This window comes from Emys orbicularis, chromosome 4, assembly GCF_028017835.1.
Source record: "Emys orbicularis isolate rEmyOrb1 chromosome 4, rEmyOrb1.hap1, whole genome shotgun sequence".
In the NCBI taxonomy this organism is placed as follows: domain Eukaryota; kingdom Metazoa; phylum Chordata; order Testudines; family Emydidae; genus Emys; species Emys orbicularis.
The window spans coordinates 3783126-3808751 of NC_088686.1; the positions used below are offsets into that span (position 1 = coordinate 3783126).

At 42.7% G+C, this 25626-nt stretch overlaps 1 protein-coding gene and 1 non-coding gene across 2 annotated transcripts in view; both read left to right on the forward strand.

Moving 5' to 3' along the window:
* The window catches only part of PRPF39 (pre-mRNA processing factor 39), a 30691-nt gene extending 9177 nt beyond the window's left edge, over positions 1 to 21514 (forward strand). The window contains exons 5-13 of the mRNA XM_065403056.1: positions 913 to 1078; positions 1787 to 1894; positions 4248 to 4412; positions 4731 to 4857; positions 4995 to 5263; positions 5911 to 6095; positions 7621 to 7695; positions 15047 to 15167; positions 20680 to 21514. Of these exons, the coding sequence (XP_065259128.1) occupies positions 913 to 1078; positions 1787 to 1894; positions 4248 to 4412; positions 4731 to 4857; positions 4995 to 5263; positions 5911 to 6095; positions 7621 to 7695; positions 15047 to 15167; positions 20680 to 20736 (1273 nt within the window). The 3' untranslated portion in view covers positions 20737 to 21514. The remainder of the gene's footprint in view (positions 1 to 912; positions 1079 to 1786; positions 1895 to 4247; positions 4413 to 4730; positions 4858 to 4994; positions 5264 to 5910; positions 6096 to 7620; positions 7696 to 15046; positions 15168 to 20679) is intronic.
* Positions 5342 to 5428, forward strand: LOC135878817 (small nucleolar RNA SNORD127). The gene has a single exon (XR_010561423.1). It is a non-coding gene; the product is annotated as a small nucleolar RNA SNORD127 (small nucleolar RNA).
* Positions 21515 to 25626: the final 4112 nt, after the last annotated feature.

Consider the following 25626-nt stretch of genomic DNA (forward strand, 5'->3'; position numbering starts at 1 on the left):
CATAAAGTCGACGGATTCTCTATTTTCACGCATCCCATCACTAAACTCTTCTTGAATGATCTTTCCAACTGCTATCTGGAAGTGAGAAAACCCACCCCTCCATGGGACCTCAACCTAGTCCTCCATGCCCTCACCGAGCCCCCTTTCGAGCCCATAGCTACAAGCTCCTTACTACACCTCTCTATGAAGGTTGCGTTTCTAGTGGTCATTACATCGGCCAGGTAGTCAGGAGAACTAGCTGCTCTCATGAGGGATCCACCCTGTATGATCTTTTTTAAAGATGAAGTATCTTCAGACCCCATCCTAAGCTTTTGCCTAAGGTGGATTCATCGTTTCACCTTAACCAGCCTATATACTTACCTACATTTTTTCCGAAACCACATACAGACACCGGAGGGCACTGCTCTGAAGTCACCTAAAGTAAAGCACCCACAGGGACACCACTTGAAGAAGGAGGAGAAGGAGAAGGAGAAGAAAGTTGTTACTCACCTTGTGCAGTAACAGGGGTTCTTCGAGATGTGTATCCCTGTGGGTGCTCCACTACCCTCCCTCCTCCCCTCTGCTTTGGAGTTCTTTGATATACACACTCTGCAGTAGAGAAGGAATGGGGGGGAAGGAAGGGGGTTGGTCGCACAGCACCAGTTAACTGCCTGAAGCAATGTGAGACAGGAACTGTACATGTGCGGCCCAACCAGGGCACTGCTATTCTAAATCTCTGGCTACGAGCGCAGGGGCGCAACGACACCTAAAGTGGAGCACCCACAGGGACACACATCTCGAAGAACCTCTGTTACTGCACAAGGTGAGTAACTTCCTCGCTTTTGTCATATAACTTAGAATAAGTGAGTATTTTTTAAAATATAACGTAAAAATTGTGCATTTGTTAGGTGAACAAATCCTGTTTCTTTGCAGGTTTAAAGAACACGTACAAAATAATTTGCCTCGAGACCTTCTAACTCCTGAGCAGTTTATTCAGCTACGCCGGGAATTGGCGTCTGTCAGTGGCCATAGTGGGGATGATGCACCACCAGGAGATGACCTTCCTTCTGGAATTGAGGACATAACTGACCCTGCAAAGGTAAATGTGCAGGCGAGGTTGCGGAACACCTTTGCATGTTTGTTCAATCTGCTGCTGCTGAGAGGAGAGTTTTCTTTTATTTGCAGGGACTGTACTATGTTTTTGGCTGAGCTGATCCCATAGTGTAGAGTGTCAACTCCTACATGTGAGCCAAAGAGCAGCAGTTAGTGTGTGATTGGCTGTATAGACAAGAAGAGATCTCACTTACACTACATAGGTTTGAAAGAAATGTAATTAACATTTTAATCTTAAAAGTGATCTACAAAATTTTAGCAGAATGTTGACTCTTTCAAATAAATGGGGTAAGTGTTATGGCGTGTTTTTTGAGTTTTTATTTATTTAGTACTGGCCTGTGCAGATATGTGCTCCTTGAAGGGCATGCAAAAGCATGAAACCAGCAAGAAAGAAGTGCCCATTTGGGGTTGTACCAAACTAAAGATGGAATCCTATTTGGATATGATGCATCTCAGATTTATATCACTTCAGAAATTAAGAGGCCGACCATTGGATCCAAGACCTCCTCAGGTCCATTACACTAAGAGCTAAGACAATGTGCACTTTTATCCCACTTGTTCAGGACAGCACCTGAAGTAGCGGTGTACCTTTCATATTTTAATTTATGCAGATCACGTCAATAATACAGTGCAGTTGTAAACTTGATATTTTACAGACCAGTATTAATCACTTGCTTTTATCATGTATCTTTAGCTAATCACTGAAATAGAAAACATGAGACACAGAATCCAAGAGATTCATCAAGAAATGTTCAATCACAATGAACATGAAGTCAGCAAGAGGTGGACCTTTGAAGAAGGAGTAAGTTTTCTTGTGTTAGCTTTTTTTGTATGAAAGGCAGCGTGGTCTAAAGGCATGAACATGGGACTGGGAACCAGAAACTCCTGGTGTTTCTAATTCTGATTAAACTACTGTAAAGCTTTTTGCAAATAAATGTTTTACCCTCTTTTCTATCTTCAAAAAGAGTACTTTAAAAAAATATACCAACATTAATAACTAATTCTCACAGCAGCTCTGTGAGGTAGGTACTAAGTTTTATTTTGAGAGAGGCAACGTGGGGAAAATACATTTTACTAAGTGTAAACTTTACATATAGTGTCTTTCATACCATGTATAAGAAAGGAGGGTACTACTTCATAAATGTGGTATTTTACAGAATTAAAACTAGTCAATAGAAAGAAAAGCTTCTTATAATATCTTAAAAATTAAGTTGTCACCAAGATAGAAACTGTAAAGAGTACAACTAGGTGCAAAAATCTGATACTGCTGTGTTAGAATTTCACAACTAAAATTCCAGTTGAGAATGGCAAAAACTAACTATTCATCCAATAACACCACGTTGTGCTGCACATGCTTTATAACAAACAGTATTAAACTAAGCAAGCATATGAAATTGTATATATTCAGTGAAGCCAAGTTACTTTTGCAACTTCAACTTCTGAATTCTCCATACATTTACCATGTAAACATAATAGGACATTATTCTTGCCTTCAATTTTCTTTGTTTTTAAAGAGGAAAAACTTGCTTATGTCTAGTGTTTATTGGGCTGTGACATTCATGTTTCATTGAAGGGAATGGGAGACATGGGGAGTTCCTGGTCTTGCTGCTGTTTGTCTGGCAGTAATTTTCTGTTGGTTTTAAACTAGCAGTTGTATTATTTCACATGGACATTGTGACATGGGCAGGGATGGTGTCCCTAGCCTCTATTTGCCAGAAGCTGGGAGTGGGCGACGGGATGGATCACTTGATGATTACCTGTTCTGTACATTCCCCCTGGGGCACACCTGCATTGGCCACTGTCAGAAGACAGCATACTGGGCTAGATGGACCTTTGGTCTAAACCAGTCTGGCTGCTCTTATGTTGTTATAGTCTTATGGGGAAAAAATTATTTTAAATGCAAGTTTATCATGAACAAAACAGTGGAGATGGTACTCCAGAGCAAGTAAGTGTAGGTCAGGCAGTGTGTAAAACTGCATTAAAGCTCTTACTTGCATTGCATGGATTCTAGTCCATGTTTTCGAGTTCTCTGTTCTGTGTTTGAGCAGTGCAAGGTCTGTACAACCTTACAGTGGTCTGTAGTAGCCATAAAGGCTCAAAAAACAGAGGGGAGGCCTGACCATGGGTCCCCCCCTTTCCTTGCCATGCCAGCAGCTTAGAGGGTGTATGGTATACAGGGCTCGCTATATACCAGTGCAGGATCACCCTTGCACCAGAGTGAATGCTTCCTTTTCGGACCATAATATGCTGGCAATACCATGCAAAGTGGCCATGCCTGATCTGAGGATCCTGATCAACATTTTTACATAAGAATGGCCATACAGGGTCAGATCAATGGTCCATTCTAGCCCAGTATCCTGTCTAGAGACAGGGGCTAATGCCAGGTCTTTGGAGGGAATGAACAGATCAGCAATCGTCAAGTGATCCATTCCCTGTCGTCCACTTCCAGCTTTTGGCATTCAAAGGCTAGGAACAGCCAGCGCATGGGGTTAATTCCCTGATCATGTTGGCTAATACATATTGATGGACCTATCCTCCATGAATGTATCTAGTTCTTTTTTGAACCCCGCTATAGTTTTGGCCTTCACAACATACCCTGGCAATGAGTCCCACAGGTTGACTGTGTTGTGTGAAGAAGTACTTGCTTTTGTTTGTTTTAAACCTGCTGCCTATTAATTTCATTGGGTGTTCCCTGGTTCTTGTGTTATGTGAAGGTGTAAATAACATTCCTTATTCGCTTTCTCCACACCAGTCTTGATTTTTATAGACCTCTGTCATATCCCCCCTTAGTCTCTTACAGGTTCTCAGTGCTGCTATGTTTGGTTTGCAGACAAGGCAGAGGATTGAGTAATTACTAACCGCATTACTGTTGTGGGTAATTTGTTTAAAAAAGATTATTTTGGGAAAGCTGTTTTTACAAGACCTAGATTTTGGCCCAAACTTGAATTGGCAATTATAGTATCCCTTTAAAATTAGTCATACCCTGAAGTCCATTCAGACCTGGATATTTGAATAGCCTACATAAGATGATTATTCTGAAAAGTCAAAGGGTGTGGTATAAATTCCAATATAAAGTAACATCCAAACAGTTTATCTTGCTCTGTATTTTTGACTAAGTTGTTGAATTTGACTCCAGTGTTACTCATCTGTTGCAGATAAAACGACCTTACTTCCATGTAAAACCTTTGGAGAAAGCCCAGTTGAAAAACTGGAAAGAATACTTAGAGTTTGAGATAGAAAATGGGACTCATGAGCGAGTTGTGGTCCTCTTTGAAAGATGTGTTATTTCATGTGCCCTCTATGAGGACTTCTGGATTAAGGTAAGGGAAGTGATTTACTAATGAATTCTTACTGATTGCAAACATTGATCTAGTGACTAACCTTTTGTACTCTTGTTGAATGTTGTTCATATATAACTATATCTGTTGCATTAGGAGATGGTCTGCTTGCAACCAGATTTGACTGCTGCATATGCCAACTTCGTTGCCTCTCTACGTCCTTCCTTACAGAAACTAGTCTAGTGGTTCAATAAAGGTGCTGAATGGGTTTAAACAAAAGAATTTTATCGTTCTGTCATGTATTTAAAGACCAAAAATAAGCTTTAAATTATTCAATCTATACTCTGTTTTCAAATGTAGTATGCCAAGTATATGGAGAATCACAGTATTGAAGGAGTGAGACATGTCTACAGCAGGGCCTGTACAATACACCTTCCTAAGAAACCAATGGTTCATATGCTATGGGCTGCCTTTGAAGAACAGCAGGGTAAGAGCCAAGTTAGTGAGGCTTTTCTAGTTAAATTAGCCTTTGGATTGTTGCTGGCAGTGATTTTTTTTTTTTTTTTTTTCCAAGAGTTGATGGATGCATGGTGTCTGCATTAAATACTTACCCAACATTTTTAGGGAACATCAATGAAGCAAGAAGAATTTTGAAAACATTTGAAGAGTGTGTTCTGGGACTTGCAATGGTTCGCTTGCGAAGAGTTAGCTTAGAACGCCGACATGGAAACATGGAAGAAGCTGAACACCTGCTTCAGGAAGCTGTTAAGAATGCTAAATCAAGCGGTGAATCATCATTTTATGCCATCAAACTAGCTCGACATCTTTTCAAAGTTCAGAAGAACCTTCCAAAAGCAAGAAAAGTGCTGTTGGAAGCCATTGAGAAAGACAAAGTATGTGTTTCCTAAAAGCTTTATAAATAGTCCTGTGATATTTAATTTCCTCCTCCTTTTAGTCAGTGCATTAAAACATGGCAACAATGATGACAGGTTTCCAGACTGTATGTAAAGCATTTTATTGCACATGGAGACACCAGTCCCTCTAAGCTGATGTTGCCAGATTTGCAGGTTATGAATCTTGCCTTTTTCACCCTTCAGATAGCATCCATGATTCCCCTAGTGTTCTGAGACATCGTTGTTTTTCTCTGTCCTGCTCCCTTTCATAAATCCCAAACAATGCAGGGATGCTGATATTGCATGGAAGTAATTTATTAAATACCATTGGTTGTGTTAGTGCGGGGATCACTTTATTTGGGCGCCAGAACTGCTTGGTCTTCGAGCCCTCATGCTAATCACAAGGATACACATACCCTCAGATGTACTGTAGACCATGTGCGTCTATTTATAAAATGACACAGGTCAAAGAGCACCTATGTTTACACTTTCGGACAGGAAACCTTTGTACTGACTACACTATAACATCTATTTACAATGTAGGACACTCTGGTGCGCATAGCTGTTGAACTTATTAGAAAGAAATGCTGGATATGTACTTGGGCAAACACTATTTTACAACAATCGCTGTAACTTTTTTTGCACAGGAGAACACTAAATTGTATCTCAACTTACTTGAAATGGAGTATAGTGGGGATCTTAAGCAAAATGAAGAAAACATCCTCACATGTTTTGACACAGCTGTCAATGGTGCATTGTCTATAAAAATGAGGATTACATTTTCTCAACGAAAAGTGGAATTTCTGGAAGATTTTGGTTCTGACGTCAACAAGTAAGATTTAACCTACACTATGGCTGTAATTGGGTCACCAAATGAGGTGCTGTTTATAACTTTGGGGGAAGAGTTTCATTTAGACATGCTCCTTAAACTATTATTTTAGCACTGCAATTATGACACTGTTAGAGTTGAAGACAGACAAATTCATACCAAGTTCCTATTTTCAAGTATTATCAACTTTCTGGAAAAGCTGCCATTTTGTCTCATGCTTGTTCTCAGCTCAAAAGAGTGTTGTCTTTTTGTTCGAAAGCTGTGTCTTGGCTTTATAGTGGGGGATATTCTTGAAAGAGGACACGAAGAAAAGTGTTTGTTTGTTTTTTTGTACTCTAACTTCACCCACAACCACACATCTTAAATTTTCAAACTTGCCCTAACGGCTTATCCTTGAGGACTAGTATCATTAATGTGTTCAGAAATCACAGGCTTTCTAATTGTGTGCTCTGCATTGAGCCTTCTCTGGGCATCGGACATTTACACAAATGCAACTTTTAATTAAATATTTTTTATTATCTTCATTCTCAATATTACCATAAAGTGTAATTTTCCTGTTTTTTGGCTTGGATTTTCCAAGCCATAAGTTAGCTTTTCTGCATTGCACGTTGCTAATAATAGCCTATGGTAAAATTCTGCCTTCTGATATGCACTGACTTTCATGGGAACTATGCATGTAACTTCCAGGAAGGAAATTGGCTAAGAGAAAGCAAGCTTTTAGGTTCTGATATGGTGCTGCAGGACAAAATATCTGAGATGTGCAGAACGAAAAGAACGGGGATGGAACTCCAGACCAACTTGTGTCAAAGGATATGGCTGATGGAAGAAGCAGTTTTGGTCTGTCACCTTTTGAACTGCAGTAGTAAGAGGAATCTGAACCAGCAGCTGCGCCTATATTAAATGAAATATCTAGGAAACATACAAATTGTTATTGCATCTATTGAAAGATGGGCTGCTTTATACACTGTTACTTGATAGCTATATGGCTCTTCATGTAGCACTGAATTCCTCTATTTTTCATACTACTTGTGAAAGGTCTTTAGATATTTATATGAATTATAGCAACACATGTAAAACACCATGTACATTTATGGTGCAGTATAAATGCTTAATATAAACACAACTGTAAGTAATGGTAGGTTGGTATTTTTGTGGGGGGAAAATGTCTTCACATGCCACTGAAAATGTTGTTCTTCACTGTATTAACACACACTTTTGAAAATCATTCAAACTAGCAAGCTTTTTGGTCTTCCTCACGTCATAGTGGATAGCTTTAATCTTTTGGTCTTAATTCAATTTAAAAAATTAGTTTACCTTTGCCTAGTTTCATAGTAATACAGAATTTTTACAGTCTGAAATAGACATACTTAATAATTGTCACTATACAACATCCTTTGACAATGGATGGAAGATGTACAGGTTGGTAGCCTAATTATTTACAGGCTGTACTGACTGTTTTGAAAATGTAACATGCATGCTAAACAAAGTTTGTGGGATGTTTGATTTTTTTTTTTTTTTTTTCACCCAGGCTTTTGGATGCCTATGATGAACATCAAACACTTCTAAAAGAGCAGGATTCTTTAAAAAGGAAAGCAGAAAATGGGTATGAACTGTATTCACCTCATGCTCCTAAGTCAATTAATAGTTCATGCAATAGTGGTATTGCTTTGAATTCCAGAGTAGCAAAGACAGGATCCTGGGGTATTGTAGAAGTCAGTGTATAGACTTCTACAACTGGAACAAAACATTTTGAAATGTTTCTAAAACATTTAGAGAACGTCACTGACTGCCCCATACTCATCATTAAGTACTTGGGGTTTTTCAAGTTCAGTTGTTTTTTAAAGCCCTTAAAACTATTTTGGGCTTTGTACTGTCTTCCCAGGAGACCTAAAAGAAAAGGGAGTGGTGCTAAATATCAACTAGAGTGTAGTGTATCTAGTTATAGCTCTAACTTGACTGTAATGTTTTTTGCCTTAATTTACAGCATTTGCATCCCAAAAGTACTTAAACTCAAATGCTTATGCTGAAAGCTGCTAGAATTCCTGGAGATGTGGCTTTTTTTTTTTTAAAACCTCCCCATAGAATCATAGAAACGTAGGGCTGGAAGGGACCTCAAGAAGTATCAAGTCCAGCCTCCTGCACTGAGGCAGGACCAAGTAAACCTAAGCCATCCCTTACAGGTGTTTGTCCGACCGGCTCTTAAAATCCTCCAATGATGGCTATTCCACAACCTCCTTTGGAAGCCTAGCCCAGAGCTTAACTACTCTTATAGTTAAGTTTTTCCTGCTACCCAACCTAAATCTCTCTTGCTGCAGATTAAACCCATTACTACTTGTCCTGCCCTCAGTGGACATGGAGAACAATTGATCACTGTCGTCTTCATAACATTCCTTAACATATTTGAAGATTGGTGTGAGAGGGTTGATAACAATCTTCTTTTCTCAGTTTTTTTAACCTGTCTTCTTAAGTCAGGTTTTCTAAACCTTTTATCATTTTTGTTGCTCTCCTCTGGACACTCTGTAATTTGTCCAGATCTTTCCTAAAGTGTGGCCCCAGAATTGGACACAGTACCTCACCCGTGCCTAGTAGAGCAGGACAGTTACTTCTTGTCTTACATATGACATTCCTGTTAATACATCCCAGAATATTAGCCTTTTTTGCAACTGCGCACATTGTTGATTCATATTCTATTTGTGATCCACTATAACCCCAGGTTCTTTTCAGTGGTACTAGCACCTAAGCCAGTTATTCACCATTTTGTAGTTGAGCATTTGATTTTTTTCCTTCCTAAGTGAAATATTTTGCATTTGTCTATATTGAATTTCATCTTGTTTCAGATCAATTCTCCAGTTTGTCAAGGTCATTTTTAATTCTAATCCTATCCTCCAAAGTGCTTGCAACATATTGTCGATTGGTATCATCTGCAAATTTTAAGTCAATAATGGGGTCTCACAGGGGTCCGGTGCTATTCAATATTTTCATTAGATACACCAGATAGCGAACCATTGATAACTCTTTGAGTACTGTCTTTCAACCAGTTGTGCACCCACCTTACAATAATTTCATCTAGACCACATCTCCCTAGTTTGTTTGAGAATGATATGTGGGACTGTCTCAGAAGGCTTATTTAAAATCAAGATATACCATGTCTAATGCTCCCTTCCCCACCCCCATCCACTACACCAGCAACCCTGTCAAAGAAGGTAATTAGGTTGGTTTGGCATAGTTTGTTCTTGACAAGTCCATGCTAACTATTCCTTATAACCCTATCATCCTCTAGGTACTTACAAATTGATTGTGTAATAATTTTGTTCCAGTATCTTTCCAGGTATCAAAGGTAGGCTGACTAGTCTGTAATTCCTTGGGTTCTTTTTGTTCCTCTTTGTACGTTTGCCCTTCTCCAGTTGTCTGGGACCTCTCCTCTCCTTCAGAAGTTCTCAAAGATAATTGCTAACCGTTCCGAGAGTGTTTGTTAGTTCCTTAAATACCCTAGGCTCTGCCCATTTGAATACACCCACTTCATCAATATATTCTTTAACTTGTATTTTCCCTACTTTGGCATGCATTCCTTCCCCCTTTTTGTTAATACTGTGTTGAATATCTGGTCACCATTAACCTTTTTAGTGAAGACTGAAGCAAAAAGGGGAGAGGGATAGCTCAGTGGTTTGAGCATTGGCCTGCTAAACCCAGGGTTGTGAGTTCGATTCTTGAGGGGGCCACTTAGGGATCTAGGGCAAAATCAGTACTTGGTCCTGCTAGTGAAGGCAGGGGGCTGGATTCAACCTTTCGGGGTCCCTTCCAGTTCTATGAGATAGGTTTATCTCCATCTATATCTATATATATAAAAAATAGGTACCTCAAAATAAAACACCCCAGCCTTCGGGATGTCATCAATTATTAGCTTTCCTTCCCCACTAAGGAGAGGACTTATACTTTTCTTCATCTTTCTCTTACTCCTGAATGTATTTAAATAATTTCTTCTTATTGCCTTTTGTGTTCCTTGCTAAGTGCAACTCATTTTGTGCCTAGCCTTTCTGATTTTGTCCCCACATGCTTGTGCTATTCTTTTGTTCTCCTGCTTAGCAATTGTCCATGCCTCCCCTTTTGTAGGGTTTCTTTTTGATGTTCATGTCCTTAAAAAGCACCTGATGGAGCCATATTGGTCTCTTACAAGTCTTCTATCTTTCCTTCATGTGGGGATAGTTTGCTGTTATGCCTTTAATATTGTCACTTGTAGAAACTGTCAGCTCTTCTAAACTCCTTTTTCCCTTAGATTTTCTTTGCATGGGAGCTTACCTACAAGCTCTCGGGAGTTTGTGAAAGTTTGCTTTTTTTGAAGTACATTGTCCTTATTGTGTTGCTCTCCCTCCTTCCTTTTTTTCACAATAATGAAATCTGTCATTTCATGATCACTTTCACCCAAATTGCCTTCCACCTTCAGGTTTGCAATCAATTCTTCCATGTGAGTCAGAATCAAATCTAAAATGGCTGCCCCCCCCCGGTTACTTCCTCTACTTTCTGAAGCAAAAAGTTGTCTCCAATACATTCCAAAAACTTACTGGAAATTTTGTTTTGCCATATTACTTTTCCAACAGATATCTGGGTAGGCAAAGTCCCCAGTTACTACTAGGTCTTATGTTCTGGATATGTATTGTTTTAGAAATGTCTCATCCACCTCCTCTTCCTGATTTGGTGGTCTGTAGGAGACCCCACCCTGATGTCACCCCTATTTTTTTTTATCCTTTTTATCTTCTCCCAGAGATTTTCAACTGGTCTGCCTCTGCTGTGCTTCTGGACCACAGAACATGTGTATATATTCTTGATGTATAATGCAACATTTGTATCCTGCCTATCCTTGAACAAGCTATATCCCTCTATACCCGTATTCCAGTCGTGGGACTTATCCCACCAGGTCTCTGTGATGCCGATTAAGTCATAATTTAGCTTATGGATTAATGCTTCCAGTTCTTCTGGCTTATTCCCAATATTCTTTGTATTTGTGTGTAGACATCTAAGATGTTGAACAGCTTCCCCCACTGGTTTGCCTCTTGTGGGTCCTGTGATCTTATTGTAAATTTCCATGTCTCCCCTTCCCAACATCTAGCGCTCTGTTAGGGTTGCCTTTTTTATGCTTACCTGGTGGGGTTTTATCACCTGCCCTCTTTGAACCTAGTTTAAAGCCCTCCTCCCTAGGTTGGGAAGTCAGTGTGCAAAGATGCTTTTCCTCTTGGTCAGGTGGGTCCCATCTCTTCCCAGAACAGCATCTCATGGTCAAGGAAGCCAAAGCCCTCCCGGTTACAAAAGAATGGCCATACTGGGTCAGACCAAAGGTCCATCTAGCCCAGTATCCTGTCTTCCGACAGTGGCCAATACCAAGTGCCCCAGAGGGAATGAACAGAACAGGTAATCAAGTGATCCATTCCCTGTTGCCCATTCCCAGCTCCTGGCAGACAGAGGCTAGGGACACTTCAGAGCATGGTTTTGCATCCCTGCACAATAGCCATTGATGAACCTATCCTCCATGAACTTACCTAGTTCTTTTTGAACCCTGTTTTAGTCTTGGCCTTCACAACGTCCCCTGGCAAGGAGTTCCACAGGTTGACTGTGCGTTGTGTGAAGAAACACTTCCTTTTGTTTGTTTTAAACCTTCTGCTGACACTAGCTGCGCAGCCATGCATTCATCTCCAGGATGCACATGTGCCTGCCCGGGCCCTTACCCTCAACCAGAAGGATGGACAAGAATATAACCTGAGCTCCTGACTCTCACCCTCGTTCCCAGAGCCTGGTAGTCGCTGCTGATCTGCTAGTGCACAAGTGGATGAGCGGCATGGGGTAGCGGTCAGATAAGCCTCGACGACCTTCGCGTAATATCTTGGATGCAGGCTTCAGGCAGGCAGCCCACCTCCCGGAACATTATATCAGGTTGGCAGATGAATGCCTTTGTTCCCCTCAGCAGTCCCTGACCACCAGTACCCTATACTGCCTCTTCTTGGGTGCCATGGCTGTGAGCCTCCCAGCCTTGGGGGCTTGTGGCTCCTTGTCCTTGGCTATTGAGATGTGCTGCTTGTCTCTCATTGCCAGTACAGTGTACCGTTTCTTCACCTTGATGGACGGGGGACTTGGGTGGAAGGTGGAAAACTGCTTACTGGCTGAGGTGGCCAGCAACCAGTCTCCTTCCCATACAGCAACTGGTTCTCCATCCTCCTCTGGTGCCACTGTAGTCAACTAGCATCCTCCATCCCAGATGTTTCCACGGGCATCCTATTGATGAAGCCCTTCTGCTTCGGGAGCCACCGCCTCCTGTGCATCTCTCACCTGCTTCCTGAGGGACGCCATCGACAGATTCCACTCACAAGGGGTGGTTCTCGCGGCCTGGCTTTCATCAGTGGGGAGATGCAGGCATCATTTCCAGCAAGTCAAGACCAGGAAGCCGCCAGGGTCAGGATGACTGTCTGAAGGCAGAGGAAGAGCTAGCAATGGTGTTGATGACACATTTCCCTCCCATTGCAAGTTCTTCCTTGTTGAGTACCAGCTGGCTGATTCCCTTAGTCCCCCAGCTGCTTCATCTCACCAGCCATGACACTTTCCAAGCGAGAACTTTCACAGTCAGACGGCTTTCATCCATAGATCTCAAAGGTGCTTTACAAAAGAGGTCAGTTTTGATTAAGGAAAATGTTGGCCCTAGTTAACAAGAATCTAAAGGAAGACTAAGTACAATTAAAAATGATTACATCTCCAAAGTGTCTCTCATTATTCCGAATGTTGGTTTTAGATATTCTGGCTGCATAGATCAAATAGCCAAAAACTTCAGTCTCAGGATTCCTTTGGAGTAATGAAAAGTCTAGGATGAAAACCTCTAACAGTTCACATGTCTAGAAAAACGGGGTGAAAATTATCAGCTAGAAGTGGCTTCCAAACATCATTTGATCTAGAACAGATTTGTGGGATGTGGTGAATGGATGAAGCTTCTGGATCCTTTCCAGTTTCGTTACATCCTTTCTCTACATTGGGAACCAAAATTGGACATAGTGCTCCAGCTGAGGCCTAACCTGTGCGGAACAGAGCAGTCCATGCCAATGAACAGGAACGTTACAAGCTGGCACTTAACTTGCATAAATTAAACCCCACTAATATGACATGCTTAAAATCTAGAATAAACTTCACATAATATTGAAAAGTCAATGAGTACAAAACGTGTATTCATTTTTGGAATCATTTGAAAGTTAATAGAAGTTCTTGAACTCTTGGGAGTAGAAAGGGGTTAATGTACCTGTCTTTAATCCTGCAAACAAAATTTATATCCGAATTCAGGACCAAAGTCTTGAGTATAACTAGTTGAAAAGCTGTAGGCTGGATTCAGTTGGCCTTGTCACAAATAACCAAAAGAATAATTAAAATGGTCTTAAATAATCTTCCAGAAGCTGCATCAAGCATCTTGTGCCAGTATCTGTGGCTGGTTAGATCATGAGGTTAAAGTGCCTCATACAAAATCATTTTTTGGAGCAAGAATTAAATAGAGTACGAGGAAAAATTGTGGAATAACCTGATACTTAAAACTCTAAGGTGAGGGATGCCAATCTTAAATTAACATGCCTCAAAGCAATTTTTACTTCTTTATAAGCCTTTTTAGATTGGAGCTCAGGGATTTTAATCTTTGCTGATGATGATGCCTGACAGCTATAGGAATCTCGGTAGTTGGTTTGGTACTGTTTGTAGGTGAAAGGATACCAGGAGAAAATATCCTTTCAACAAACTAGAGCATTTTAAAGTACGTCCTGTATTACCTCTGTGTATAATGGGAGCGACAATATCCATGACCTTACAAAAGAGATGTGTGTTCAGGATAAGATTAGATGCCAGGAAGGTATTAAACACTGCACAGACTGATTTCCACATTCAGTGTGTGAATGGACTCTGGCCCATGAGGCTGTTTCTTATGAGAGAACCAGAGGCAAAACCTGGACCCAGACTGCAAGGAGTAAGCCTAGACCTTGCAAAGGTGTGAATCTCATTTCAGTCCAATATGACTACAGCCAGGCCTGACTATCTGCAGAAATAGGCCTAGGAGGCAGGAAAATCCATTGATCAAGCACATGTATTCCCTTTGCTTTCAGACATGGGAGTACTGGGGACAGAGTGCTCCATAACTACTCCCTGGGCCCCTCCACCTCCCTTCTGCAGTGACTTTCTGACCTTGAAAGACACATCACAGCATTGCACACAAGTCTACTCCTGTGAGAGTTTCAGAGATTGCCCTTACAAGACTGGAACTGTTTCCAACAAAGGAAAGTGACAGTCCACTCCTCACCCTACAGTCCTAATCATGATTGCCAGGCATGGAGGGTTATTACGTGTAGTTAAAATAACATGGAGTGTGGCATCTCAGGAAGAATTCCTGGAACTTTGGCCTGGGCCACATTTAAACCTAAAAATGCATCCTATTTTGAAAGGTGGTGTTCAGTTTAGAACTGTACTTAGTTACCATCACCCATTATTCTTGTATTGGTGAAGAGTGTGCCCCAAATGTTTAGGAACGTTAGAATATTCCCTTCTTTAACATAAAGGACTTGTTGGCAGAGTCAGGAACTTACAAGTTACAGGGCAGAGACAGGCTAAAGAGCACTGCTGCCAAAAATAACTAAATCTTGGGGTCAAAACTTGATTACCTAAAAACTGAGTAGCTCCATCCTTATTTAGGCATCTGGATGAGTAGCCTCTAAGAATTAGGTGCTGCCATCTGCAACTCCTGTTGACTTCAGCGAAAGCAGCATGTGCCTGATCTCTCAAAATTGGATTCCATCTTTGGGTTCCCACCTCAGAAACCCGGGCTTGAAAACGTCACCTTGATTCTTATAAAGTATACAAATACGCATTCGTGTAGGAAGTAAAGCTTTTCTAGTGTTTTAAAGTGTTTTAAAGTTTGTTAAACAAAATAAGTTTGTTTCATTTTGCAGCTCGGAGGAACCAGATGAGAAGAAAGCACATACAGATGATGCGACGTTGGCATCTACCCAAATGATGGATGGAGACATGCAAGCTAATCAGGTTGCATATAATTATAATGCATGGTATCAGGTGGGTATGAGGTGATCACTTTCTGTGACTGTACGTTCTTAATGTATGTTTTACCTCCAAGGACCTTATTTATCTGCAGCTAGATACTTAATGTCTCAGATAAAACTGTAGTTCTGCTTCCTTTCCTTTTGCATCCGCACTGCCCCTTTACGTGAATTTGTTCCTCTGTAGTGGGCCAAGAGTGGCAAAGACTGGCTCTTCTGCGACTTGACTCTTTTTATACGGGCCTGCTTGCATAAAAAAGACCCCAAAAATACACAAACACTTGAGGGAAATCAGCCTCTCTTCATGCTGGAACCTTCTGCCCTGCAGTTGGAGGACTACACATTTCTGCAGAAAGGCCATCTCAGGGTTGCCATGTTAGTGAGTTTTTCTTAAAATGCCTCAACCTGAGGTCTGACTTGCTTTTTTTACAGTTATTCATCTGAGAGAAACACATTCCGTCATTGAGTGTGTCTGTGTGGATGCCAGTCTCGGTGTGTGTGTGCCTCCTGTGCTGTCTCATGCTCCTGTAGGGGCAGGGCAGCTGTGACCCTCCCTTAATTTCCTCTCTCCGCCCATGGTAGCAAGACAGAACCTAGCGAATGTCCAATCTGTTAGGCTTTAGCTCCCACTAAACTCTTCAGAACTTTCCAAAATACGCTCTACTTGCTGTAGAAACAACAGATAAACTACGACCCACATAGACTGATTCCTGACAGTTCGACATGCTCCCATATGGCATGGTTCAACCGCCTACCTAATGGTGAACTCTTAAATCTTCGGGCTTCAAGCCTTGCTCTTTCTGCAATGGGCTAATTCTGCTAATGGGTGGGCACAGCATATGCCTCTTCTGCTTGGGAGTGAATCATGCACTAGATCTATGTTTGGCGTATTCCGATCATTTTCTTTGAGGAGTTGCAGGATACTGAACTGAAGCTCCATTCACTGGAGCAGTCGATGAAGGGCCTCTCTGGATCCAGGAGTCAGGTATTGGATCCCAACAGGTACTGGATAAAACATCTACAAGCAACCCCTCCAGTAGACATAGGATGCCCAGTTTGGTGGCAAAGCAAATGCAGACATCAATGGTAGCAAAGTCTGGCGGCGAGAGGCCACTCCAAACATCAGGACAGAGACTCTAGGGCTTGGGGTCTTCCAGGGGAAAAACTGCATAAAGCCTTGAGGGGAGGCAGGGAGATCACTGAGCCCCACACTAAATCTAGAGCTAGAGATGGCTCCTTGTTAACCATCATGGCATCGCACACTTTGCAACCATCAGCATTGACCCCAGCAACAGTCACCGACGGCACTGATGCTTATATTTTTGGAGGATTCTGGTCCCATGTTGAAAAGGACCCTGGTTCAGAGACAACCACTGTCCTGGACCCTGATACAAAGAACGTCATATGCCTTGGCACCACTGCTAGAAGAAATCTATTCCTCCCCACTATCACAGGGACATGTCTTCTCACCTCCCTCAAACAGGGAATCTTCTTCCCTGAGGCTGACTTGTGAGACCATGGATAGAGCAGGTGGCTCTCCCTAAAGGGCCTGCAGCCACATGGGGATTATTATTGGACTGCCATCATCAGGCAAGCCAGCCATAGCCATATGGAATGCTACCATTGACTTCCTGGGTTTACTGGGGTCCTCCTTTGCATAATTTCAGGAGCAGAGCCCCATCCCATTCTAGGAAGAGGTTAAGATTGCACTCCTCAATGGCGTGGCTTGCTAGACCACAGACAGTGGGCCAGGAACAAAGCCAGGAATTCCTGAACATAGGATCAGAGGAGCAACACAATCTTACCTTGCCTTGTAAGGATGTTCCAGCTTAGTCACAAGACGAAGCAATGACCCCAGCACTGGCTGACGTTAGGACATTCCGCAGTCTGTTTAAGAGACTAGCAGAGACTCCTGAAATAGATGTCAGTTAACCAAGAGAAATCTCGTAAATTTGATATGCTGATGACACCAAGCCCATCCAGGATTGCCATTCAATAACTGAAGGGTGGTTTGACATCATGCCTTAGTGAGGTCAAACCTCTCTTCACCTGGCCAGGCTCGGTGTCAGCATACAGAGTTTGTATGACTGACATCTGTTTCAAGAGTGTCCGTCTGCTGTTCACTGCGTCAACCTGCCACTATCCTGGCCACAGCAAAAGGAGTGGAGAAGTGATACCAAGTTGTGCACAAGGCTATGAATATTTTTATGCCCACCCCATCCTGGGCTTGTTGGCAGTCTCAGTGGTGTGAGAAAAGTCTAACGAGCACCCTGAGTGATAAAGACCCAAAGAAACTGTTGGGTTGAGAGGAAAGCCTACTCTTCTGCCTTCCTCCATGTGTGAGTGGCAAACTACGAAGCCCTTGTGGCCAAATATAATTTTCTCACTTGGGACATAGTAACAGCCTTTGTTGTCCAACCTTCCATCAGAGAACAGGAGTGAGCTCAAGGAAGTCATCAAAGAGGTCCAGTTAAGAGCTAAGATGGCCCTACAAGCAGCCATGGATGCTTCGGACACGGCAGCCAGGTTCATGGCTGCAGTGGTGGTTATATGAAATGCCTCATGGCTCCAGATGTCAGTGATTCCCAACGAGGTACAGGCCATGATATAGGATCTACTCTTCGAGGGGATAGAATTGTGCAGCCAACACATAGACAATGCCCTGCATTCCTAAAAGGACCTGAAGGCCTGGTCTACACTGGGGGGGAGGGATCGATCTAAGTTACGCAACTTCAACTATGTGAATAACGTAGCCGAACTCGACGTACTTAGATCGACTTACCGCGGTGTCTTCACTGTGGTGAGTCGACTGCTGCCGCTCCCCCGTCGACTCCGCCTGCGCCTCTCGCTGAGCTGGAGTACAGGAGTCGACAGGAGAGCGCTCGGGGATCAATCGCTGCCCACCAATCCAGCCGGTAGTGAAGACCTACCCGAAGACTACCTTGTGCTGCTTGGGAATGTGTACTATAGCCCCTTAACACAAACTGTACCATTGCCAACCTCAGATGAGATAGAGGAACCAGTCATATCCCACCAAGCAGCCCGATCATACTCTGAAGATAAAGGCTAGATATGCCAGGAGACACGTCTTCCTCCTCTTCAGTGACACACTCGGCACTAGTGGCACATTAGTAAATTTGACAGGACTGTCAGGAGTTGGCTTAGGGCCTGTTCAGAACATGTAACCTTTGTAAGTTGCCTTACCCCATTCCACCAGGTGTGGTGTGCCATAATATCTGACTGGTGGGTGTTAGAGATCAGTGTCCATGGCTGCTCCATCCAATTTCATTCACTGGCTCTTTCTCACAAGAGCCTGCTGCAAACAGAAGTAGCTTTGTAGCTTCATCTAGGAGCCAAAGAGAAAGTACCGTCCAAGGCAAATGGCTGTCCAGCCTCCTTTTGAAAACCTCCAGTAAAGGAGCTTCAACAAACTTCCTAGGCTTCTGTTCCATTGTCCTACTGTTCTTACAGCTAGGAAGTTTTTCTTGAGATTTAATCTAAATCTGCTGTGCTGTAGTTTGAACCCACTGCCTCTTGTCCTACCCTGTGTGGCAAGAAAGAACCACTTTTCTCCCATCTTTTTGATGGCAGCCTTTCAAGTATTTGAAGACCGTATCTTGTCTTTCCCCTTAATCTCTTCTTTTCCAAACTAAACATACCTTCAGCCTTTGCTCATACGGTTTGCATTCTGTCCTTTTGATCATCTTTGTCACTTGCCTCTGGATCCTTTCCAGTTTCGCTACATCCTTTCTATATATTGGTGACCAAAATTGGACACAGTACTCCAGCTGAGGCCTAACCAAACTGAGAAGAGTGGTACTAGCACCTCCTGTGACTTGCATGTTATGCCTCTGTTAATGCAACTTAAAATTGCATTTGCTTTTTTTGCAAGAGCATTGCATTGCTGACTCATGTTGAGGTTGTGATCTACCACAACTCCCAGATAATTCTCAGCAGTGCTGCTTGCAAGGCAGTTATCCCCCATTCCGTATTCATACATTGTTTTTTTTCCCCCTAGGCGTAGCACCTCATGTTTGTCTTCGTTGAATTTCATTTTGTTGTCTATACCCAGGTCTCCAATTTATCAAGATCCCTCTGGATTTTAGCTCTATCCTCCAAAGTGTTGGCAACTCACCCCAGCTTTGTGTCACCTGCAAATTTGATCTCTATTACTACATGCAGGTTATTAATAAAGATGTTGTTAACACCAGACCCAGAACAGATCTCTGGGAATCCCACTTGAGACCTCTCTCCAATCTGACATCATTCCATTAATAGTTACGCTTTGTGTGCAGTTAACCAATTATATATCCACTTAATGGTAGTTCCAGGGAGCTCGCATTTCTCCAGCTTGCTTATTAGAATGTCACATGGGACTTTGTCAAAAGCCTTGCTGAAATCCAAGTATATTACATCCACCACATTCCTCCTATCCACCAAACCAGTTATTCTGTCAAAGAAGGAAATCAAGCTGGTTTGGCATGTTTTGTTCTTGGTAAATCCATTCTGGCTGCTAATGATCACCCCTTCATCCTCCATTTATTCACAAATTGAATGTTTTATACATAGCTCTAGTAGCTTCTCGGGTACCAAGGTCAGGCTGCCTGGTCTGTAGTTCCCTGGCGCCTCCTTTTTCCCCTTTTTAAAGATGAGCACTATGTTAGCCCTTCTCCAGTCTTCCAGGACTTCTCCGGTCATCCATGAGTTTGCAAATATTATTGTCAGTAGTTCCGAGGTTTCTTCAGCTAATTCCTTCAGCACCCTGTACAAAGAAGAAAGAGGGTCTTTGCTGAAGATGTTGATATGAGTTTCCTTAGGTCTAGGACAGGACAATGTGCCAATATCTGAGATCTGCCAGGCAGGAACCCACCAACCAAATGGTCAAACATTATGCCCATGACGGAACGATGCTTCAGTTTTTGACTAAAATAGTTTACAATTTCTCATTCCCGTTATCCAGTGAGGGGACTGCTTGCCAGTCACCTACGTTGGGATCCACACTGACACATACTCTGAGAGAATGGTACGTACTGTACAGTAACTGTGGGTCTTTGAGATATTGCAGTCTTTACAGATCCCATGATCTGCCTTCTAACCCCGCTTTCCAGAGTCCATACCAACCACAGGCTTTGATTTGCGAGGGAGCTGCTGGAAGGTTGTGGCCTCCCTGCCCTTAATGCTCTCGCATGAGGGCACAGGGTGCACATGCAGCTCTGATGACCACAGCAGTTCAAAAGATTCCAATCTTGTGGCGCATGTTTACCTACAATGAGATCCACACTGACCATACCACCTTGAAGAACCAGTCATAGAATCATAGAATATCAGGGTTGGAAGGGACCTCAGGAGGTATCTAGTCCAACCCCCTGCTCAAAGCAGGACCAACCCCAAGTAAATCATCCCAGTCAGTGCAGGGTAAGTGTTCTTTTCTATCGTGATGTGTGGAGGTAGTCTGTTGAAACTGCAAATTATCAAATATATTTGAAAAACGATTTCTGCTCATTTTCCCCATGATGTCTCTTTTCTAGTACAACTACCAGAATGCATGGAATTATGGACAGTATTATGCCCCCCCTCCAACCTGATCAGAAGAGAGACTGGAGTTCATTGTGGTGGTTCAGCAAAGATGGACGATGAAAATATATTTTTTTAAATTAGGGATGTGAACAAATGAACTATTGTAATATCTGCCGGTTTTTTCTTTTTGCATGTTTAACGAGCCCATATTCACAGGGTACGTGAAGCAAGATTTGTGTGTTGGTAGATGCATTGAGCTCTGTACACTGCTAGTTACCATAAATGCAACTTTATTTCCCACACTAACTTATGGAAAAATTATCTGGAGGCTTTTTTTGTTTTGTTGTTTTGAGTCAGCATTGCTTCAGTAGGTATTTTTAAATCCTTCAAGCTACAATCTTCTTTTAAGCAATGAGGAAATTCTGATGTCCAGTGTTTGTCACAGTAGCCAATACAGGAGATGAACAGTATGGAAAGGTCTATGAACATGAGCAGCCCCCTTTAATTTTTTTTCATCTTTACCTGCTCTCCTCTTCACCATCAAAAAACCTCATTTCCTACCCGACGACGCCTGTGAAGTTTTTCATGGTCCCAGTGAGCAGTGCCCTAATGAGTCTGTTTATTGCCATGATCATAATGCATACAGTAATGTCAACATTTGAAAGTTATAATGTGTATTTTTTGTTTTACATGGGGTCACAAATTACATGCAGTGCAAAATGGTTGCATCCCTTTTTTAAAAAGGCACTGAAACGATGGTGTTTGGGGTGGATGTTTGTAATTTAGAATTCTCATGTACAAGTTGTGAGTAAACTTTTTCATTTTGATCAAAGTGATCATTCTCTTTTGTAATAAAACCAAGGAATTATTCAGTAATTCTCTGAGCTTTGTTGGATTTTCTCTTTGCTATCCCATTAAAACTTTGTGACTGTCAAAACTCAGTGTTATGCAGTTGAAAAACTTGTGTGTATGTCTACACTGCAATTAAACACCCTCAGCTGACCTTTGTCAGCTGCCTCAGGCTCATCAGGCTATAAAATTGCTGTGTTGACAGTTGAGCTCAGGCCCAAGTCAGCTGACATGACAGCCATTTAATTGCAGTGTAGATGAACCTATGTCCTTAACGATGCAACTACTCGGACCACATTTTCTGTGGTTTAAAATCAACTAACTCTGGGCTAAAACCTCTTTTAAAAAATTGAAGTACTATTAACTGAGGTTCTACTTCGGGGTCGGCAACCTACGGCACGCGTGCCGATTTTGAGTGGCACGCAGCTCCCCTGACGCAGTCCCGGCCCTCAGCCTCCCCCGCCCCCCGCTCTCCCTTGCGGGGGCAGGAGGCAGAACCTTGGTTCTGCGGCAGCCAAGCTTCTCCCCTCTCCCCTTCTTCCCCCAACGTGGTGCTTTCCGGCCCTGCCTCCTCTCCGTCCCTGGCCAATCAGCTGATGGCCCTAGCGAGGGGGAAGAGCGGCAGCGTGCACACAGCTCCGTAGAGGAGGCAGAGAGAGGTAGGGACGGAGCCTGGGGGAAGGGGGTGGAACAGGGCATATCCCTTCCAGCCCCCTGCCCTGAACTCCCCACACCCCAACACACACCCAGCCTTCTGCCCTACACCCCCCCCAGCCCTCTGCCCTGACCCCTGAAACACCCACCCCCAGGTCTGGGGTCCCAGCCGCAGGCCCTACTCAGCCCGCTGCCGGCCTAGGTGAACAGAACCCCAGGCTGGCAGCGAACTGAGCAGGCTGGTGGTGTAAGATCAGCATTTTAATTTAATTTTAAATGACGCTTCTTAAACATTTTGAAAACCTTGTTTACTTTACATACAGTAGTTTAGTTATATAATATAGACTTATAGAAAGAGACCTTCTAAAAACATTAAAATGTATTACCGGCACATGAAACCTTAAATTAGAGTGAATAAATGAAGACTTGGCACACCACTTCTGAAAGGTTGCCGACCCCTGTTCTACTTTGACCTTTGCTCTCCTATAATGCAGATGGGTTTGAACACTAAAATTAAGCTAGCAAGTCACTGGTATTTTGAAGTTGAAGTGCACACGGAACTTCTGCAGCACAGAGGTTCTCCATTTGGTCTCGTCTACAGAGGCCACCTCCAGGGTTAAGCCTTGTAACACACTTTTGAGTATCATTCTTATAGCACCTATTGTGCTGAATTAAAAGTGGGGGGGGGGGAGAGGTGTCATCTAGATAGGTGAAGATATTTGAACTAAACCCCTATACAGTGGAGGTGCAAATGTACCTTTTAGGTTCCATCTACAGCTTAGGGGGGAGGAAGCATGGGAGGAGAGTGCTTTGGGCTTATCTAGCTTTTGATTTATGATTTGCCATGTGGGGCTGAACCACATTCAGGAAACTATTTACGTCTGTCCACATACGGCACCTAAACCTTCAAATTAGAAAAAGCTTTTCTAGGCTGAACTGGAAGGGACTTGTGTGCCTAAGCATGCTTTAAATTATGTACCAGTAATTACTGATGGCTCCTAATGAGTAAGTGTCTTTTATTCTGGTCTTTACTACTGTTGAAAAATTGTGTTTAGCCCCTGCAGCTAGGTATCAAATCATAAATTAATGTTTAGATATACTAGAAAAGGATTTGACCCACAAGCTAACAATTCCTTTGAAGTGTATGCCAGTGGTTGAAAGCTGGTGCTGTGTCACAACTCATGTGTGGCTGTTTTTATATATATATATATATAAAAAAAAAAAAGCCAAAACTGGCTGAGAACTTAAGTTGGATGATAACACACTGCAAGCCCCAGTGATGTTCTGAACAAGAGCCCTCAACTACAGTTGTAGCTGTTTCCATCACTTCATGCGGACAGCTATAGCCATCTACCATGGACTCCCATAAAGACACTGGATTTAAGGCTTACGAGAACCATCTGTGCCCACTAACTCTCCTTTGTCCTCTGATGGGGAGCTGTTAACTGCCTATTTCACCTTGAATGGTTTCTTGTAATGTGTTAATTCCTTTGCTTAACAATTTGTCTTACCTTGTATTTAGCTGTGACACTAAGTGCTTGTCTGCACTTACAGGGCTGCAGTTGTGCCCCTGGAGCACTTAGTGAAGGTGCTCCCTGTGCTGACAGGAGAGCATCTCCAGGGTAGGTACTCCACCTTATGGAGAGGCAGGAGCTATGTTGATGGGAGAAGCCCTCCTCTCACCATTGTGCTGTCTACACCAGGGCTTATGGTGGTATAACTGTTGCTCAAGGGTGTGTATTTCCCTGTGTGACTTCGGCTACATCTACATTGTACACCTTACAACAGGCAGTGTAGCCACTCTTTGTCGCCGTGAGAGCTCTCTCTCAAGGACAAAATAAAACCACCCCCGACAAGGGGCAGTAGCTTCGTTGCCAAGAGAGTGGCTCCTGACGATGAAGCTTTGTCCACACCAGCGCTTTGCATCATTAAAACTTGTTGTTCAGAGGGTTGTTTTTTTTCCACACCCGAGTGACAAAAGCTTTAACAAGGAAAGTGCTCGTGTAGACAAAGCCTGTTATGCTGACAAATCGGTATTTGTAGACCAGGGCTAAGTACCTTTCCTAAACCTAAAGAAGAGCTCTGTATAAGCTTGACTTTCACCAACAGACATTGCTCCAATATTACCTCACCCACCATGTCTTTCTGCCGATATAAGGTTCAGAGTGACACGCATAGTTAACAATCCTGGAATCTTATGGTGGAGATCTCCAGGAACTTGCCCATCCTCACCCAGACAACTTATATTAAACCTCCATGAGAGACTAGTATGGCAGTATTGAGTATGTAAAACTTGTATGGAATTGTCCACTGCTGGATCTGCCTCACATCCCCAGATGCCAGACAGTTCAGTTAGTTGAGAAGACCTAGGCCTAAATTCTGAAGCAGAGATGCAAGAGTCCTACAATGGAAGTCAAGGCTACAAAACATAGTTGGTGTTCTGCAGTGCTCAACCTACAGCAGCCAGAGCCATGAGATGGGACTGTGGGGCTTGCCTGACAACCACGTTGCAAACCTGCTCCCTGACTTCATTCACTGTAAACTCTGTATGTATAATACCACCTCCTGGACCTCTTACTCTTTCAATACTGCAACTCTTGGGATGCCACACTTCCGATGTATAAAAAACAAATGTAAATCAACTCTAGATGCCACCTTATATTGTGTATCTGAAAGTCTTAAAAATGAGGAGGTAAGCACATAATGCACTTCATAAATGGGAAACTTAGGCACAGAAAAGTTACGTACATACCTTACCCCAACTCACAAAACATCCGTTCTGGATTTTAAAATTGTCAGATGGAGAATTGTCAGCACCCCTTGGTCAATTGTTCCATTGGTTAATTAAAAAGGTCAAGAGGAACCAGATGCCATCACCTCCAGAGGGTTCTGCTAAATCTTGAGCAATGCCTGGAAGGTTACTATGAGGTTCTTACTCATTTCTTTCCTAGCGCTGTCTGTTTCTTTCCACCCTCCATCCTTTCCAAATAGAGTCCAGTTTAGCTGACCACTAAAAAAAAATCCACTCTTGTCACTGCTGTGATCAGAAAGCTAAACTAAAGACAACTTAGCCAACTGCAGTAAGAGGTTGGTAAGGCTGAAGAGTCTAATACATTGCTTGCTGAGCCTACAGTGTTTTCCATGAGCCAAACTACAAAAGTGGAAAGACAGACACAGCTTACATGGATCTGAACCAGGCACGGATATGGGGCTTAAAGGAAGGCAGAAGTACAACAGAATAGAAGGGAGCATTTAGCACCCAGGCCAACGTGGAAGGGAAAATGCTGACAATGTAAGTGTGTTTCCCTTCCCCCTCGTTGCAACAGATTGTATAAATCACACTTACAAATAAACCCAGTGTCTGCTTCCACTGCAGAAGAACAGATTTTCCAGATAAGTTTACTGAAGTATGGAAGCACAAGGGGAAAAAAAGTCAGTTAAACTACCTGCATGTA